Below are 19,403 nucleotides of genomic sequence, written 5' to 3' on the forward strand. Positions count from 1 at the left end.
AAAAGTTTATATGGGCCCTAATTTGAAGGGCAAATCCTAATTTCCAATCCTATTCTCAGCAAAGGGCAAACACAAGATAGGATTTGTTATTATAAAATATAGAGCTTTTATTTATTAGTCAGCAACATTGATGGGGAAGTCTTTTTTTTTTTTTTTTTTTACAAGTCATTATTACAAGTGTGCATCCTATCAGTGTTACTTAGCAACCCAGAGGGAAGAAATAAGATTTCACATAAAAGTACAATCTGGACTCCAACACCCTCTTAAAAACAAAAGAAAAAAAAAAGCTGAGCGCATATTTATTCTTTTTTTTCCCTTTGATATAGTTTTTATAGTCCCACAATGAGAAAGACATTCAACGACATCCATGGGAACAAAGCCTCTTTTTAGACAAACACTGTTTACATAACTGTACATGCCATGCACCACGGAAAGACACCCTATTAAAATTGTTGTGGTTGTACCTTTTCTATGAACATGCCTCCCTCACCAAAACCCCCCCAGCCCCTTGCGTTGATCGTATATAAACGAATCAAAGATGCATGAAATGTAACTCTGACATAAGTATCGACACAATTTGGATGAATGCGGCGTAGAACTTAGATGAACTCTTACAAATAAACTGGGGGGCAATCCCAAATTGCACTGTCACCGTTTTAATGACTGAAATGTGTGTGTGAGTATGTGCGTGGGGTCCAAAGTGTGTAAGATTGTGCACGTGTGTGCACGAGTGCCAGCGTGTGTTTGTGTTAAAGTGCTTCTGTGACTGTTGCCCCGTGTGCGAGTGAATGCATGTTAAGTGTGTGAAAGGCCGTACATGTGTATACATATATATATATATATAAGAGCGTCTGTTTGTGCTTGCACTCGTACATGTGTTTTTAAATAACGGTGTGTGTGTGTGTGTGTGAGATTGTGTACACCTTCATGTTAGTGTTTGTGCTTGAATAAGGGTGTTTGTGAGTGGCCCTCTGAGCCTGTGAATTTGTGTGTGTGTGCATGTGCTTGTTTATGAGAGTTTGTGTGCATTTGTGTTTGTATTGTAGTTGTAAAACTGCAGCGTCCACTCCAATTTTATGACTAAGTTGCATGTATCAGAGGTCCCACATGAGCAAAGGAGTTGGGACAAATGCAGTACGGGAAGCATGAAAAGGTGGAACTTGCAGCACCGGACGCTTTCCACTTTTATTGTGGTAAATTGGCTGTCACTATGATCTACCTCGGGTACCCTAAGCGCTTCACACTGTTTTCTCATTCACCTTCTGATGACACAGCATCAGGAGCAAGTGGGGGTTCAGTATCTTGCTCAAGGACACTTCGACATGGAAGCAATGACCAGAGATCGAATCACCAACCTCTGGGTTGGGAAACGGCCACTCCAACACTGAGCCGTGCCGCCCGAAAAAAAGGGAAGATAACCCGTACGGGGTTCAAACCTGCGACCGTGGCGTTGTTAGCACCACGTTCTAACCACCTGAGTCAACCGGCCAAAACAAACTAGTTTTTTAAGGAGTCTTCTCACAAAATTGGATGCGTATAATTGCTCCAAATATGAAAAGAGGATGGAAGCTTACGAGGAGCCTCAAGAACACCCACAAGGGATCAAGCGATACAGAAGGCTTTTCACCAACGCCCCCTGTAAGAGACATCTTCCCATACTTTAGTCTGTGTTCGGCAATTGAAGGTGCTTTGTTTTTATTTTGCACAGATGTAGTCAAGAATAGCTGCCTGCTGGAATCTGCATTTTGGAGATAAGATTCCTATGTTTGTGTTCCTACGAGACCATTTCTGCCTCAGAACAATGATCACACGCTGAAGATTCACCATTTAACTCATTCAGTACCAGCCAATTCTGGACCAAGTCTGAAAAGACATTTAAAAACGTCTTTGGGAGTGAATGAGTTAAATGGAAAGATAACAAAAGGAGCAAGCACACATATCGATAATAGCCTCAAATGTAAGCTTTTTCCAACCACCTCTATTTCCTATCTAAGCGGATACCTGTAAAAGATTATCATGAGTGATTATCCCGTGGTGTGCGGTGTGTTAAGAATGACTTTTCTCGAAAGATGATTATGGTTGAGAATCACAAATTTTGAATCTGTTCAGTATTTCCCATCGCAAATCCTTTAACATGTGGTTAGATTGCAATTGCGATGGTTAGATTGATTACACCAGTCGCGATATACAGTTCTGGGAAAAATGAAAATAACTGCACTGCAGAATGAAATGAGAAAGAGACTTTAAAAGTCAAGGATGGGACTTTGGGGCCAATGCTGCTTTGCCGTGCTTGCGTCGTAACCATATACTGAAGACCAGTGATTCTGAGAGTGCGGTACTAGTATCACCTTTGGTACGTGGATCTCACTCTTCTATGCCTCCTCATGCCTCGCCCAGCTGTCAGTCAAATACAACTTATTTATAGCGGCATTCTTATGCCTATGCAAAACTACATGTTTGAGCCGCAAAAAAAAAAAATCCACTTAAAGCCTCCAGTCGCTGAAATGTATCCCACCGCGTTGTTTTGGGTCTGCCCATGCTGCAACGGGAATTGAGTCAGTTAGCTCGCAAGCGAATTGGTTTGGGCCTAGTAATGATTAACACTATAACTCGCAACTGCGTCGGATTACAACTGATACGAAAGAAGCCGCTCAAATTTGTAACGTATGGAGCGAGGAGTTGCCTGACGCTCGGCACCGCACGTCAAAAAAAAAATCAGGAAAACTGAAATGGTGAAAAGCAGCTCAATGCAAAATTTCCAAATTTGAGTACTGCATACTTTTCCGTCATTCAACATTTTTCAGCAATTTCGTTATACAGGTAGACTGTTTTCACAGAATTCACTCTACAGAGTTTTTAATAGTTAAGAACTGCTTTTTTTTTAAACATTGATCTTGATACAATTTAATCAAATTTTTTATCCTTTATGTTTTTTCATCATATATTATAACAGCGTTAATGTTCAAACTGTGTATACGTTATATATTTGTTTTATGTTACAGTGACTTACAATAATATCAAATATACTCTCCGTCTTGTTTATCATGTAGACGTCGGTCTGCTATTCTACTGCATGACGTTGTAATGCTGCTACTTTGCGTGCGCATGTATTTTCTTTTCCGACAGAAGAAAACGCCAAACTAATTCTGCGGATCTCAGTGAAGATTTGTTGCCGTACACAAATTATTTTGCAGTGGCCTCTCATTTTTTCCAGCACTGTATTCTGTATACTTGCAGTAAGGACACACCAGGTGTTTTTCCTTTGCTGTATGGGGTCTCTCACGTTGAAAAAATTGGTAACGTGTGCACTAGTTGGATGATTCCGGAAAAACGTGGCCAGGCATTGGAACATGAAGACAAGTCTGTGGGCATTTGCGTGGTCCTGAAAAATGCTCTTTTTGTGCCATCTCTCAACGGCTTTCGAGAGGAGCGTTGTAGTCCAAGTTCCATTTTTTTAGTTCTTGTCCATGCGTGGATGCTCCCAAAACACCAAACATTTAAAAAAGACATCCTCGACATAATACACAGTCAGTATCACGAACCAGAACATTAGAATAATAACAACAGCAACCTATTCACAAAAACAAAACAAAAAAATGTTTTTTTTCTAAATAGGTAGAAAGAATTACTTTTTACAACCTACAATAAATATTGTGTGTTTCACCCGAGAGTTTTTTTGTCTTTTCTGCTGTATTGCGTCCATTATGAGTCACACCTCAAAACTGGAGGGATAGTGTAGCATTTCTGGAGGTGTGGTAGACTCGCTGCTGGTCGTTTCCGACTCCTCATGTCTCCACCGGGCTCGTCTCGTCATCGCGATGCCGGCGGTTGCGCGGCTTCTTCTGCTCCTTCAGCTCCTTCAGACTCTTGGCTTTGGCATCCCCCAGGCCACCGCCGCTGTCCCCCAGGTGCCAGTAGTCCTGGCAGTACTGGTTGATCAGGCCCATCTCAGGCTGGCTCAGGATAGTCAGCAGGTCCTTGTACTGGCCGGCGCTTGGCGTCCAGGCGCTGGACTGCAGTGGTGCCAAGGCGAGGGAAGGTGCGCCCGTCTCTACCAGCACGTTGTTGACGGTTCGGCTGGAGAGCACCACCAACTGCAGCTTGACCAGTGTGTGCTTGAAGTTCTTCTCTGTGGATGTGCACTGGTAGATGCCGGTGTCTGATGGCTGCAGGGAGCGGATCAGGAGTCCCTGGTCCGTCTTCAGGATGCGGCCCTCGGAGCGAATCTGGTAGTGGAAGGGATGATAAACGGTTTCAATACAATTTATATAAAATCTCTCGTGGGATTCGTGACAGCATCTCACCTCCTCTCTGAGCTCAAGATCATGGCACTATTACTCATTCGATACAGAGGATAAAGAGTGTATGCCTGGGAGTACTGTTATATTGTCTGCCTACCTGCTGTTGGTGAGCCGTTTGTGTTCACAGCACCGCAACGCAGATGCTAATAGTTTTTTTCTTTTACCCCTGTATAACCTATCACCAGCTATTTGCCGAAAAACATACCTATTACCAGTTTTGTGCTCTTTCTGAAACGCACTGAGATGCGACAAGATGCCGCCAAAGTAATCAAACAAATAATCGCAGTAATAATAATAATTACAAAAAAAAAAAAATAGTAATCACCTCTTTTCTTCTGTCACTATTCTCTTTCTGAAGATGCCACTTGAGAGAAACATGTGGGGACCTGGCCTGGCACTCCAAAAACGTAGTGCTGCCCTCCACGCCATACTGAACTGTCTCCAGAGTATTCTTATTGGCTGGAAAAACAAAACAAAACAATGTAAGGAGTTGTAGATCCATAATACATCATAATAAATACAAGTAATATTTTTTTCTTAATAATTGATTTAATTGTTTTATGTTCAGCTATAAAGGCCCAAATTTCCGACTGAGTAAATATAAGAGATTGAGTGATAATACCATTATAATTTCAGTCTATATAGTTTTTGTGGGTGGTTGGCCTGTGTGGCTCAATAGGTTGGAGAGCACTGGTGTACTGTTTTCGACAAGTCCACGTGCAAAGTTCTTTCGATGCTCACCATTGGAGTTGTAGCCTCTGCATTGGCGGATGGGGTTACCGTACTTGACATCCTGACGACGGCTGCGTCTAAGAGGATCAAAAGTAGAAAGTCCATTTGGAATTTGACATCAGCTCAAGTTAAATACAGTGGTATATTGATCTAACATTAATCTGTACTAGCCACCCCCCCACCCACAAAAAAATAAATAAAGTCTTTCAGAATATTGCGCTTTATAAAAGCATACAATTATGACATGAATGAATACAACATAAATAACTTTTTTTTGCTTCACTTGAATGAACATTGTGCTGCGCCTTCAGGTATGCGCATCCAGGCCACTTGGTGCCCCCAAGTAATAATACAGATATACAGATATACTGTACAGGAAGGTGATATAATAATTTGGTATATGTTACGTGACCAAAAATGGAAAATAAAATGGCTTGAACTGCAATCTTCCAATTCTGATAATGGTTTGATTCCGAACTTTGTAGTTCTAGTTGGTTGACGTCCTCGTACAAAAGAATAACATGACGCCAAGTGATCCCCCCCCACCCCCTTTCGAGCTTTTGCAACAAGTACTTTTCACATGATGTTGTACTTTTGAAAAACTAACAAACTTATTTCGTAATTAAATAGAAGTTAGAGTTGATCAGGTTTTCAAAAAATGTTTTATTTTTATTTAATTTTTTTTACAAATATTGTGCTGCTCTTTCTGAGTGATGGTGTTTAGCAGTGCTGGTAGCATGAAGATAAACTGGCTCATCCAAAGCAACGCAAACTCATGAATTTAGGTACCACTGAACGTTTGCAGGCTTCCCATCTCAAACGAACACACACCTCTTCTGCGACGCCGAGTATCTGGAGCAAGATTTTCCATCCCAGGCGCAGTACGGGTCTCGAGCCAGACAGCAGTCAGCGCACACCTCGCCATACACGTCGCAGCGGTGGAGCGCCAGGTGGGTCACACCCAGTACGGACGCCACGTACAGTTGTTGCTGTTGAAGGAAGAAGTGTCTGTTGAGTGATAGGTGCCGCGTCACTTTCGCCTTGTGAGACGTTCTGTCGACTTACGCGCTTGGATGAGATCTTCATGGTGGTGATTGGGGTGGGAACCTGCCAAACAAAAAAAGTCATAAATGAAGTTTTCACACCTCAAAAGAAGAAATCAAAAGACTATAGGAAACGGCAACGAGGCTGAGGCGACAAACCTTAAAGACCTGCACTTCCTCCAAAACTAGCTCCTCGGTCTGAAGGTCGTCTCGTGGCAACACAATCACTTTCTGCACCGTTCCGCGATCTGACCAACACAAGAAGAGGAAAATAATCAGTCCTTGAAATTCTTTGGATTACAACCACCATAGCAAAAATGTCATTTTGTGTCCACAACTGCTTCTAATAAAAACTGCGTAGAATCTTTATTGCCTTTGTGGCAAACCTTGAAATTCGCCGAGAATAGCTACTTGAAACCAAAACAACACACTTGCAATTAAATTTCATGCATGGATCCTAAAGACTTCTCCTTTTGATAGACCTGATCACCTAATTGTCTATGGATTGGTCAAACCGAATCCTGACTTGAAACCTTAATTTGAAACTTCTACCCACCCTTGAAAACCTAATTTCAAAGCCTGTCTTGAAATTGAAACCCTTCGTTTTCAAACCCTCATTTACAGCCTTAACCCTCCATTGTAACCTTATTTTGAAACCTTAACATTTACTTGAAACCTTAATCCACCACTTGCAACTCTGATTTGAAACCTTAACTTGAACCCACATTTGCTTGTGAAAATTGGCAATTTTTTTGTCATTCTGAACCTGCAAAAAAAGCCCATTCATTCATGAGTACATCAATACTAAACAGTGATTCTGGCGGTTGGGTCCTAAAAACTACTACTACTAATAATAAAAAAAAACAAAACAATAATGTCTGTGTTTCCACCAACCTGTGCCCAGGAAGAGGACTTCATAGCTTCCGTCGGCGGCCGTCACTTGATCGACGGCGATGGTGGTGAACTCGTAGTCCACGTTGGTCCGGACCACCAGGGGCCGCTTGTGTACCGGGTATACGGCGTTGTGCATGGTGGGGTGGTTTCTCATAAAGTTGATCACCTCGTCCGGGTAATCCTTGGTGGATTGCATGTTGGGGGTGAACGTCCCTCCGGGACACTGTTTTCACAAATGACACGTGTGATGATTTCAAGCGACCACATGTAATAGTTTGGCTGTAAAACATAAAGCATTTAAACTCATTTTGATGTTATGCTAGCTAGTAATAAGTAGGAAAATATTGCTGATGTTGCCGTGGCGACACTGCAACATCATCTTTTAGGGTATGATATGGGCGGGCCAAACTGGAGGCTTCATATGTCGATGGTGCGAACACTGGTGCTAAAATGACTGCTTAAAGTTGTGAGTTGGGTTTGTAAATGGGAGTTGAGTTATCCATCCCTCCATCCATTTTTTTTAATCCGCTTATCCACACGAGGGTCGCGGGGATGCTGGAGCCTATCCCAGCTGTCTTTGTGCAGTAGGCGGGGGACACCCTGTACCAGTTACCAGCCAATCGCAGGTCACACATAGACAAACAACCATCCATGCTCACACTCACACCTAGGGACAATTTTGAGTGCCCAATCAAAAGGATGACAATGGGAATTCATTATTTTGATTTTGTAGATTTCTGAAAATGTATTGAAAATAATTATATATTTTCCATTAATCTAATTTATTCTTAAAATATTTTGAAACATTTCCTAAACATATTTCTGTGTACCGCTTGGAGGAAAATCATTTTTTTTCAAATTTTTTCAAATAAGGCTGACGCACACACGGAAAAAAACAATCTGGCAGTTACAACACATAGGTACACAATATGTTTATAGTACAAATATTAAATATTGCATAGCCTTTAGTCAGCCTGGCCTGGATCTTCCTTCGACTGACATAAAAAATCCATTGTCCACTGTCACAATTTATTTTGCTCGTTTTGATGGACATATGTCGAATGTCGCATATTTAAAACACATTTCATTGTTTAGGCTTTCACTCTATTTGAGATTTACATTGGGTGTTTCCCCTTAATTGCTGGAAATGGAACAAATGTTTATCATTAAGGCATGATTATTCTCTGTGGAGAGTGCTTGAGTACCATGTAGATAACATTTTCTCACTCTAGGGGGAGCCCAAGAGCCAATAAAAACTATTGTTACAACTGCGGCCTTAACATAACAATTTGGACAAGTCATCCATCCATTTTGAAAACCGCCTGTTCCCATTAGGGTTGTGGGTGAACAAGAGCTGATCCCAGCTGACTTTGCGCAGGAAGTGGGGTGCACCCTGGACTGGTCGCTAGGCAGTCATGTGGCGCATAGAGACAAACATTCACACTCACAGATTAAGGATTAAATATCGCCAATCGAGGCAATAACAAAACAAAATAAACAAACAGCACCGTGCTTATTCTCTGGCTGTCAAGATATTTTTAAGAAATCTTGCCAGGTCATTTTTTCCCCTATTGGTCTGTATTTTGCTAAATACTTCCTCATTTCATTGTTTTCTTGAATTGTTGTTCCAAAAAAAAAAAAAAAATCGCTCTTCGATGAACCGACCACAGATGTCTTTACAAGACCACACAGGAAGGCTGCAGCTGACATTTGAAGGACAAACCTCAGAAATGTGACCTCGAAGTCCAAACCACTATTCCGCTATGAAGGACAAATTGGACTTTATAAAATAGAGGAGAATTACTGAAGAGTGGTATCAAAACATTCTGACGAATAACCAGTTTTAGAATTTTCATTGACATTGTCAGACAGGTAAGCACTTCACATGATATGTAATAATAAGAAGCAGCATGTACAGTACAGTGTTGCCTTGAGATAGGAGATTAATTCGTTCCGTGACCACTCTTGTAACTGAAAACACTTGGATATCTAATTAACTTTCCACTTTGAAAAGAATGAAAATGCCATTAACCCGTTGCAGCCTTCATTCCAAAATGTTGTAATGTGTTTTTTTTAAGTGAAAAATGTAACACTCTACAATATTGTATGTTCTAAAAGTATATAGTATTGGCATCATTACAAGAATGTAAAGAATTAAGAAAGGTTTTGTGTTTTCATTTTTGTTTTTGCTTGAGGTCAATGGATATTGTCCTGCTCCTTCTGGTGTGTATGCCTTAGCCATCTGGGGGCAGTAAATACATACATATACACACACAAAGAAGAGTTTCAGAACTGATACGATGAGTGGCAGGTGCGTTAGTTGTTTTTCACAGACAATAAATTATATACGCCGTGAGTATTGTAAGACAGTAGTGTCAGTCTGCATGTGTTGCTTCACCGTTGTGTCGAACTATCCATAGTTCAACGGTTGTAACACAGCAACACCAATGCTATGTGTTAGCTCGTCTATTGCATTTACATTGTTTGTTAGCATTAAGATAACTATACTTTATTAAAGCAAATTTATGTGGTTGTTTTTAATATGCAACGAGTCATTCTCATGTTTTGTTTAGTTTGACAGTAAACCTAGACTGGAGGTGGCAACAAACAGCTTCAAGCCTCTTTTTGGAAAAAACTGCTTACCAATCTGCCAAAACTGCGACTTGTTCATTGCCAGGAAACAGCACTTGTATCTCAAATTATTGCTTGCAATTCAAAGTAAAACAATCGGCCAAAAAAACGTATCTCGAAAAACATGTATCTCAAAGCACCGCTGTACATATATTTTTAAAGCTGTAATTTCCAAGTCCTCATGTGTTTATAATCATATTTGTATGTTCCTGTACTGTGCTATTAATATTCTTCCGTTTACCACTCACAGTGCCAGGTCTGGGGTAAGGAATCTTCCCCGTGTAGGCCACCCACTGATAGTTGGGTCCTTCCTTGTGGGCGAAAGGACCATTGAACACCATGCGGATGTCTGCCATGGAGTAGACGCACACAGCCGAGCCTTTAAACACAGATCTGTACAGGAGAACAAGCCAGTGAGTGCCGAGATAATGACAGAGGGGACTGCCCGCGACGGGTAGAAGCTACTTCCCAGGAAACACAAACATACTCTCACAACCAAGAGCCGTCTGACACATTGACATAGAAAAACGCCCACACGCTGCCAAACACTGGCCATAAGCACAGGGATCTCTATGCTGTGTTTGTGTCCGTTGCGCCTCCGTGATTAGCAGTGCTTTCATCATCCTCGTTTAAACATGTCTGATGCCAAAGTAGAGGACACACCACGGCATTATGTCCTGCCTGTATCTAAATGTTACATGTCTGGCTGGGTTGTGTTTTCCTCCTCAAATTAGGGCAACTTGCTATCAGGCCTGACCTGCCGGGATTCAGCCACTTTTCTGTTTCATCTTTTGCAAACATAGTCAAGACACTCACCCTGAAACTGAAAAGACTCCGTAGATGACAGGATTCTTGGTGTCTTGGGTCGGCTGGATGTAAACATCCCCTGAAAGGGCAAATAAAGTACTTTTGAATTGTTTGTCGCAGCATTTGTGCAAAATATGATAACATGAAAGAATGTTCCAACTTGCAAAGGTGAGGATGAGAATGCTGAGTATGTGATCTACAGTACATTACAGTGGACCCATGCATATTTATGGCTCAACAGTTACAAATTGGGCTGAAACCGGCCATGTTTTACGGTATCGGGTACTCATGGAGGTTCGCTGACAGCAGCCACCAACACTCAGCAACACTACGTTCAACCAATATTTAATTCATGTTTTTCACATCCCAACTTCATTGGAGTTGGAGTTGGATTTGTAGAAGGGATACAGTACTAAGAATACACAAGCCAACCATCTTAGTAAAAGTTGGCATGGGGAAAGGATTTAGAAAAAAAATAACCCCTGCCTTTTTAAGACTTTTCATTCTTATGATTGAAATGCAGACAAAATTAAACGTTGCTCCATTAAAGGTACCTTTGGGCGAGTTTGTGTTTGAAGGAGCCTAGAAAATTGATGTTAAAATGGGTGCTTCAAACCAAAATGGCAGAATTTTTGGATGTTTCCTGGCATGGCTTTTTGATGCTTTTTTTTCCCAATTAACTCATTCACCCCCAAAGACGTTTTTAAACGTCTTTTCAGACTTTGTCCAGAATTGTCTGGTACTGAATGAGTTAATCTAATCACAATGGTATGGCATGCCTGCCAAATTTCTTGTTGGTGAATTAAACCCGTTTTGGGAGGATGAATTTTCAAACTTCCATAGAATTATTATTATCAGGCAAATTTTAAGGGTCTGGAATCAATTATTAGATGGCATATAAATCAAATAACAAATCGTAATAGGGGGATGTACAAGAGGAAAATGTCGATAATATATTTTGTTGTATTCTGAACGCACTGACAAGTGGGGATGCATTTGTAAGCCTAAAACTGATCCCAATTTGATCTGTGCCATTTTGGGGGGCTCTCAGGTCCCAGTGTAATGACACATGGAGACATTTAAGAATCAGAGGTTACCAGAACCTCAACGGGATCCTGAATCTAAACTCATCGGACACTAAAACTACAGTTCCTGCGTCCCGCCAGGGAATAAAAGTAAAACATAGATTGTATGTTGAGACACGCCTCTAATAGGAGCCATATGCATCCATCATGACTGCAGGCTGCAGGCACTTGCAAGCCCTAGATGGCCACTGATGGATTTAATGAGAGGAAAAATGCAAGCCAAAACAAAAAAGGAGGTGAAAAAAATTAAATACATAAAGTTTGACAGGTGGAGTGGAATTATAGTTGAACATATACTGTCGGTCAGGTTCATGTTGTGCAACAACCGGGGGTAAAACAAGTGCTGTTTCACTTGTTTTAACTGGCCTTGAACAGTGAAGGATGGTAATTGCCCTTAGGGAAACACATCAAGAAAAAATAAACATGACATGCCGTCCTCTCCTCCCTAACTTGTGATCTTTCTCAACAAATCAGACATCAATCTGACACATTATCGTGTTTTGATCCTTGCACAGATTTATTTGTCCAGTTACGCAAACACAAGAGAAAAGAGGTGAATCGTGCTAATCGAATTGAGGATGAATAGCAAATACAACGGAGCCTTCAGTTCTCATCCCGCCCAGTCTATACTCGCGTTTGATCACGAGGACGACAACCCTTTGCATGAGCTATGAAAATGACAGGTAAGGGCTGCGTTGCAAAGGAGAAATCCATTCTTCATCTGATGGCCTGTTTTACAGGCAGAAGGAGCGCAGGAGGAATAAATCAGCCGTGAACTGGAACAACTTGCGTCAGTGTAACTTTTTGGTTTGTCACGCGCATTTGCACACAGCGTCCCAATAGTGGAAAAAACTATCCCTGATGGCTGGGATAGGACGAAAAAGGAGGGATGGATAAAGAAGGGGAAAAAGGGAGCATGATGACGAGCAAAATGAAAAAGGCTTTGCATTCCTGTTTTAGGGCAAGTCATCCACATGATCCAACTTTGAGGCCATGCTGGCGTAAATGCCATGGCAAAAAAAAAAAAAAGTTAAACAATCAGCGTGACCCATTTACCTGTTTTTTGGTTAGGTTGAAGTGTTTTGATGGAGTTTGTCAAAACTAACCCTGGAATTTGCCCGAAATGGTCAATACCCTGTTCAATTTTGGCCACGCCGCAATGGGACGACAATATACCATATGATCTTACGCCTTACAGCCGAGGCATGTCATGACATATTTTGTGGTAAATTTAGACTTGTATTCTAAGTACACTTGAAGGATTCCTTTCTTGCAACACTAGCGGGGACAGCTTCAAGGATACCACAAATCCCCCCCGCCCCTAATCCTGTCACTCATGTGAGTAACAGACAGCACTGGTTAGAAGCTAGCTGCTCATTATTTTGATCTCTCGCTATACTGTAGAAGTACTCGCATTCCGGTACCGTCTTATTTTTCCTTTTAGGTTTAGCATTGCTCAAAGGAGATTGGCTCAATCTGTGGAGGGCAAGATAGTGAATCTGTCAAGACCTGTTGTGGTTACAAATCATGTCATGGAGTTCTAACTTTGGACGGCCAGCTTTCCTACCCGGGTATATGGATATGTCCATTATGCGCCAGATGCTTAGCTCTTAGGAGATGCAGATTTTGGTTAGAGCAGTGTTTCCCAACCACAAGTTTGATCATTTTATTCTGGGCCACAGTAAGGGGAGGAAGTGTACTTCCATCTTGCCCCATTTTGCTGGCATTCAATGGGGTCTTTCAACTTGCAAAATGCCAAATAACATCAGTAACAACTTTCCTCTCTCATCTTTCCCTCCCCTCCTCATCTGTTGTGATTCTTACGAAAGCTACATACCATGAAATCACGTCTGGTTGATTGGTTAGCATGATTAACTTTGTCACTATGGTACTTTCTGGACTATAAGATGTTCCTTTTGCCCCATGTTTTTAACCTTTGACTTTAAATATGACACACATTATTCATGAATTTTTATGGAGGAGCTTTTTTATTCATCCCGCCGAACGGCCCAGTGGTCCAGTGGTTAGTGCGTTGACGTCACAGTGCAGAGGTCGTGGGTTTGATCAACTCTGGCTTCCCTTTGTGGAGTTTGCGTGTTCTCCCTGGGCCTGCGTGGGTTTTCTCCGGGTACTCTGGTTTCCTCCCACACTCCAAAAACATGCATGGCAGGCTGATTGAACTCTTTAAATTGTCCCGAGGTGTGAGTGTGAGCGCGGATGGTTGTTTGTCTGTGTGTGCCCTGCGATTGGCTGGCAACCGGTTCAGGGTGTCCCCCACCTACTGCCCGAAGACGGCTGGGATAGGCTCCAGCACCCGCCGCAACCCTTGTGAGGATAAGCGGATCGAAAAATGGATTGTTGGATGGATAGATGGATTCATCCCGCCAGTTTACCAATAGTCTTGTCGCAGTTGACGGATGAAATGTGGACCAATGAAATTGTCCGAGTCCGCCCGCATACTGAATCTACGTATCAGTGTAGTTCGGAGGGAAAGGTGGATGACAAAATGTTTTACCAAAACTAGCCGCATGAGTAAAGCATAAAAGTAGCGTTTACAAGAGCAACTATTGCTGAAGTCTGCCAGTAGATCATGACAAATCCACGATTACCAACGGGTTTTTATGATGAAGGGGACTGCATAAGGTCATCGCTGAATTTGCTCTGTGATTAAAGTGACACTGACAAAATGGCCTTACGTGAAGTTTAGCGTGTGTGTGTGTGTGAGTTTGTGCGTGGACTCACTGAGCTCATCAAAATGCGTCTCGACACCATCGGCTCCAGCCACCGAGCAGATGAGCCGGGCCTTCAGAAAGGTGCTCCACTTGTTCACCAGACAACAGTGGCCGCCGTCGTCATTCTGCAGGGACGCAACAACATATGGGTTATCCATCATTACGTATGTTTCATGTATCCACGACTGACTTGCAGCTGTGTGAGGCAAAGCCGTTCAAGCTAACCGCGCTGGCTCCGCTGTTGCTGTTGGCCCGCTGGAACAAAAACAGCTTCGTGTTTCAACTGGGCCCGTGTGCTCGTGCGAGCGAGATCGGACAGTTTTTCCTACTGAAGAAGGGAATCAAAATGATTCACGGGCTGGAAATAATGAACTTTGTTCACGCCTTTCTCCCTGTCAGAATGATTTGCATGTAGTACAGGCTGTGTCTCTGTGACACTGGGAGACCGTCATCTTTCCTATATAAGGGAAGTGAAAAGGGTTCTCACACTGACTCACTTATTCAAGCTGTATTTCACTGCATCGTATAACGAGTCGATGTCTATGAAGAGCCTTTTGAACGTGTGGCCAACAACATCCCAAATAAAGCATTTTTTTGGACAAATACAACCATCACATCACTTGGTTATCACCTCTGGAGGCAAGATGTGAACTGAAGTTCATTTCTATTCTCTTTCAAAAGGATCCAAAGCATCAAAATGCTATCCAGCCTCAACTCAAACAGCAATGGTTTGCTTTCCTGTCCGGACCATTAATTGGACGCTTGTCATCATTGAAGATGAGGATTGATCGTTTTGGAATTTCCATCTAAAGAGGCAGAGAAAGCCAGGCCTCAAAAATCCATTCAAACTGGGGGAAATACAAATCGATAATCGAGACGGATTTTGGCATTTCTGCTCTGTCGTGATCCAAGTCAACAAATATCTGACAATCGGATGTCTCGAAAAGATAATTTGAGTGAGGATCCAGCGGTGGAGGGGTGTTAAGAGTGTTTTTTCCTTCCCAATCTGCTTGGAACTCCACTGATTTTTTCCCCTCCTCAATCTCTCTCACATTTCCAAAATTGATCACGATGTCAAAAATCGTTAAGCGTGTGCCTCACTTAATGCGGCAACTCACCAAGCAGATCCGCCCGATTCTGGACTGGCTCATGGGACTCTGACCCATCTCGGTGGCCTTCTCACGGAAGAAGAAGTAGAGCTTGTCATCGTTCTTCTCGGCGCTGTCAGGGATGAGGTGTGCATGGATGAATGTCGGATCTAGAGAAATGAAAAAGAGGGAGACACGAAAACGTTCTTATTCTCGACCAGGTGGAGCTGGCATATGACCAAGACAAAGACGGCAATGCATTTGACGAGCAGAAACGATGGACGTGGCAGCAGGAGAGATGGTTCATCATTCCTCCAGGGTAAAAGGCTCTAGCAATAATGCAAAGAAAAACGAAATTGCCGACAAAGGCACGTTTAGTAAAATCGCTCTATTTGATACGACACCGGAGACCACAAGCATTTTGAATTGGAGGTCATTAGAATTGGTGGACTTGCTTTGACATGCAATAATAATATGATTGTAACCAGGAGACAGCTGACAAGAAACTGACCAAACCCAAGAGCTGGGCCCTGAATAACAATTTATCGGTCCAGAGGAGGGAGGATTGAGGTTTGGGTCGCTGTCCAAACACACGATTTGGCCTCAATAACCATTTGTATGATTACTGAGGGCTGAGGAATCATCCCTGTTTTTCCCTTTCACTGAACCTTAGGACATCAATTCATTTTGTCCCACCCAGCAGTGGTCAAAATAGCTTCATGGAGTACACAGATCCAAGAGAAGGTGCCCCACCCACCTACCCAAATACAAGGAGGGTATACAGATCCCACACTCATTTTTCAAGCACTTTTGAGATCTATTGCCAAGCTTTTACTAGCACCTTGCACAACTATAGTAAATTACATATCATTGCTGTCTGAAAAACCATTCTAAATTTTGTGGGACTTTCTTTTTCTGCCACCCCTCATCCTTAAAAAAAAAACAAAAACCAAACATATTTATATTTTTGGACACAATATTGGACAATACATGGCTTTCAGTGGGCAGAAATCTCTCCGGCAATGAATATTTTGTTTTCTGCAGTATGATGGTCACTCGTGGCTGGCATGTCTGCCTTCCAATTCTTATTTTTTTTTCTGGTTTGACTTCACTCAGCTGGTTGCCTTACATTTGAGTAAGCGTTCACTGGAACAGGAACACACAGCTAAGTAAGCCTGGCTTGCTAAAAAGGTATCAGTAGGAACTGCAACTGTGTCACACCGTCCATATCGAAGGTAAGTGTGCTGGATTCCCATACAGTAATCCATCCATCCATTTTTCTAATCCGCTTATCCTCACGCGTGTGCCGGAGTCAATCTCAGCTGTCTTCGGCCAGTAGACGGGGGACACCTAGAATTGGTTGCCAGCCAATCACAGGGCACACATAGGCAAACATGAATGCGGGCTCACAATCACACCTCGGGACAATTTTGAGTGTTCCATTAACTTGTCATGCATGTTTCTGGAATGTGGGAGGAAACCGGAGTACTGGGAGAAAACCCACGCAGGCACGGGGAGAACATACAAACTTCACACAGGAAGGCCGGAGCCGGAATCGAACCCTGCACCTCTGCACTGTAAGGCAGACGTGCTTACCACTCGCTCACCGTGCCGCTCTGATTCACATAATAAATAGTTTTAAAAAATAAATGAAAATATTTTTAACAAAAAAATACTTCACTACAACATCAGAAAAAGACGATATGCATGTTTCAAATAGAACAGAAAGTTTTGACAACTTCGCTTGAGTTCCCCTTTAAAATGCTCACACCTGTGGGGAACATGCATCGCACGATTTATAAGTGGGACTCAGGTGTCCCGATTCCATGGATGAGCCACAAAAGTGTATTGTCAACGGCAACAGGATTAGGATTCGATTTTCCAAGAGGAGCAACGTCGAAGGGCGAGGCTGGCATTGATTTGGCAACATCAACTGATGATGCTTTCCCAATCATGGCTCATCAACTCTATGAGTCACTATTGACGTGCTGTCAAGTTCCCATCAGGGCTGACCTCGTCGGCTTTGTGCAGACGTGCGCTCAACAATTAGCAAAGAGCGCTTTTACACCACGTGTTAACGATTAGAGCCATTGAGTGGATAAGTGTGCATCCACCTAATTCCGACAAAACGCCACCAACCACTTATGTCAGGAGGCTGTCAGAAAATGAGTGAAAAAGTGCTTCTTTTTTTTATAGATCACATTTCTTCCAACGACAATGCAGAATCTTGCGTGGCTCTCACATCCCCCCCAAAAATTCCAGTGGTGATTTGGGATGTTTGCAATGTGCTATTGAATGAGAAAAATAGCACTAGCATTACATTACATAACAGTATAAAATATACAGAAAATAATTAATTTGAATTAAACAGTTTTTGTCACACTTCCTCCTTTTCACTTTGCTGTGTGCGACTTGATCACATGGAATCAGTACAAGACTATATGGTCGCGCAGCTCTTCTCTCGGCATCTCAGTACGTCAGTAATATTAATCGGTCTTTGCAGAGAATAAACAATATTTGCCAATGCCTATTGCTGTGTGGTCTTTCAAAATCCCTATTTGTGTTCAGATTTCTGTTGCTTCACAACACTGCTACATAGATGCTAATTGTTCGCCTGGGTGCCAATGGGTCACTCTCTGTTTTGTGTTTAATTTGATAGTAACCTTCAGCTGAGAACGCCAAGAAACAGACTAAAGCCTCTTTTTTCAAGATCATTTATAAATGTTATCTTCCAAATTGTTGCTTGTCATAAAGTGAGTTGACTCACCTACCAACGGTCGGCCAATCAACAAAAATTGTCCACAGGTATGATTGTGAGTGCTTATTTGTCCATTTGTGCCGAAGCCAAGATTCAAATCTCGGATATTTGGCCCCTGAGACAGACATGCTAACCACTGGATCACCATGCCGCCCGGAGGGAAACACTTAGTTGAATTATTGCTGGCTGCAGAACAAACATGTCGTGGGGACATTACCATTCAACCATCTGGAGTTGTACTGATCGGTCCTCATGGCTGTCTGCTTCCCCAGTGTACGGAAGATAGCCGAGTCGGTTCCCATGAAATCGATGTACACTCCCGCGTACAGCTCTCCATCTGTCAAGACAAAAAACAACACAGAGAATTGAGGGCGTTGCCAAGGTGAAGTCATAAATGTACACAAAACCAAAATAACTCGACATTTGAGCCGCGCGCTGCAGAAAGGCTAATCACTCAAAAGTGACGTCACACCCGCCAGATTTCATTTGGATCATCTCGCAACAACGTTGCAAAATGTCCCCAGTGTGTCATGGTGGTGATTTCCACTCAAAAAACTCAGCACAGAGCCAAATTCTATTATGATCTGCCTGTAGCGCCACGTTTGGGTCAAACCTGTTGACCCAGTTACACCTCCGCCAAAAGCACGCCTATCACACCCGTGAGGGCAATCAGTGGTATTTGGAGGAGCAGCAGGATATGCAGAATCAATTGCAATCAGTCGGATTTAACAAGGGGAAGACGTTAAAACATGACTGGCAGCTTTAACCATTCTGTCATTCTATGGGCCAAATTGACCCGTGATAAATTTACAGCGGTGCTTTTAAAAATGAGTTTCATTAATTCCATGACCAAATGCCTATCATTGCCTAAGTTAGCATTAGCCTTAAACGAGCAGACGAAAGGCTAAGTATGTGGTTGTTAGATGAAAATTCTCTTTGTTGTCTGTATCTGTAAATTTTAGAGTAAACTGAAACGGAGAAGACAGCACATCGCTCATAGCCTCTTTTTTTGGATGAATATTGACTAATTCTGACACCGAACCCCATACAGCACTCATATTTCAGGTTTGTGCTCACAAGTCAAAGCCAAAAAAATGGGATGAATGACAGCTTCTATCAACTAGTCAGTTGGGTCACCGATATCTTTAACCATAACTGTACAACGGAAGGTCTATATCAGGGGTGCCCAAACTTTTTGGATCGAAGATCTACTTTTCGATCAACTAGCCTCCCGGGATCTACTCTTACCGGCGCGCGCATGCGCACACGCACACACACACGCACACACACACGCACACACACACACACACTTACGTGCACACCATGATGAGA

At 42.5% G+C, this 19,403-nt stretch overlaps 1 protein-coding gene across 2 annotated transcripts in view; it reads right to left on the reverse strand.

Annotated features, from left to right (window-relative positions):
* Positions 1-298: 298 nt before the first annotated feature.
* Positions 299-19,403, reverse strand: part of sema3fa (sema domain, immunoglobulin domain (Ig), short basic domain, secreted, (semaphorin) 3Fa) — a 69,848-nt gene continuing 50,743 nt past the window's right edge. For both annotated transcript variants that reach the window (XM_052075828.1, XM_052075829.1), the window contains 12 exons: positions 18,289-18,408; positions 15,344-15,483; positions 14,236-14,350; positions 10,418-10,487; positions 9,850-9,994; positions 6,971-7,193; positions 6,236-6,324; positions 6,099-6,140; positions 5,865-6,022; positions 5,043-5,110; positions 4,627-4,760; positions 299-4,226 (listed from right to left, as the gene is read on the reverse strand). In XM_052075828.1, the coding sequence (XP_051931788.1) occupies positions 3,786-4,226; positions 4,627-4,760; positions 5,043-5,110; positions 5,865-6,022; positions 6,099-6,140; positions 6,236-6,324; positions 6,971-7,193; positions 9,850-9,994; positions 10,418-10,487; positions 14,236-14,350; positions 15,344-15,483; positions 18,289-18,408 (1,745 nt within the window). In that variant the 3' untranslated portion in view covers positions 299-3,785. The remainder of the gene's footprint in view (positions 4,227-4,626; positions 4,761-5,042; positions 5,111-5,864; positions 6,023-6,098; positions 6,141-6,235; positions 6,325-6,970; positions 7,194-9,849; positions 9,995-10,417; positions 10,488-14,235; positions 14,351-15,343; positions 15,484-18,288; positions 18,409-19,403) is intronic.

Source organism: Hippocampus zosterae, chromosome 9 (assembly GCF_025434085.1).
Source record: "Hippocampus zosterae strain Florida chromosome 9, ASM2543408v3, whole genome shotgun sequence".
NCBI lineage: Eukaryota > Metazoa > Chordata > Actinopteri > Syngnathiformes > Syngnathidae > Hippocampus > Hippocampus zosterae.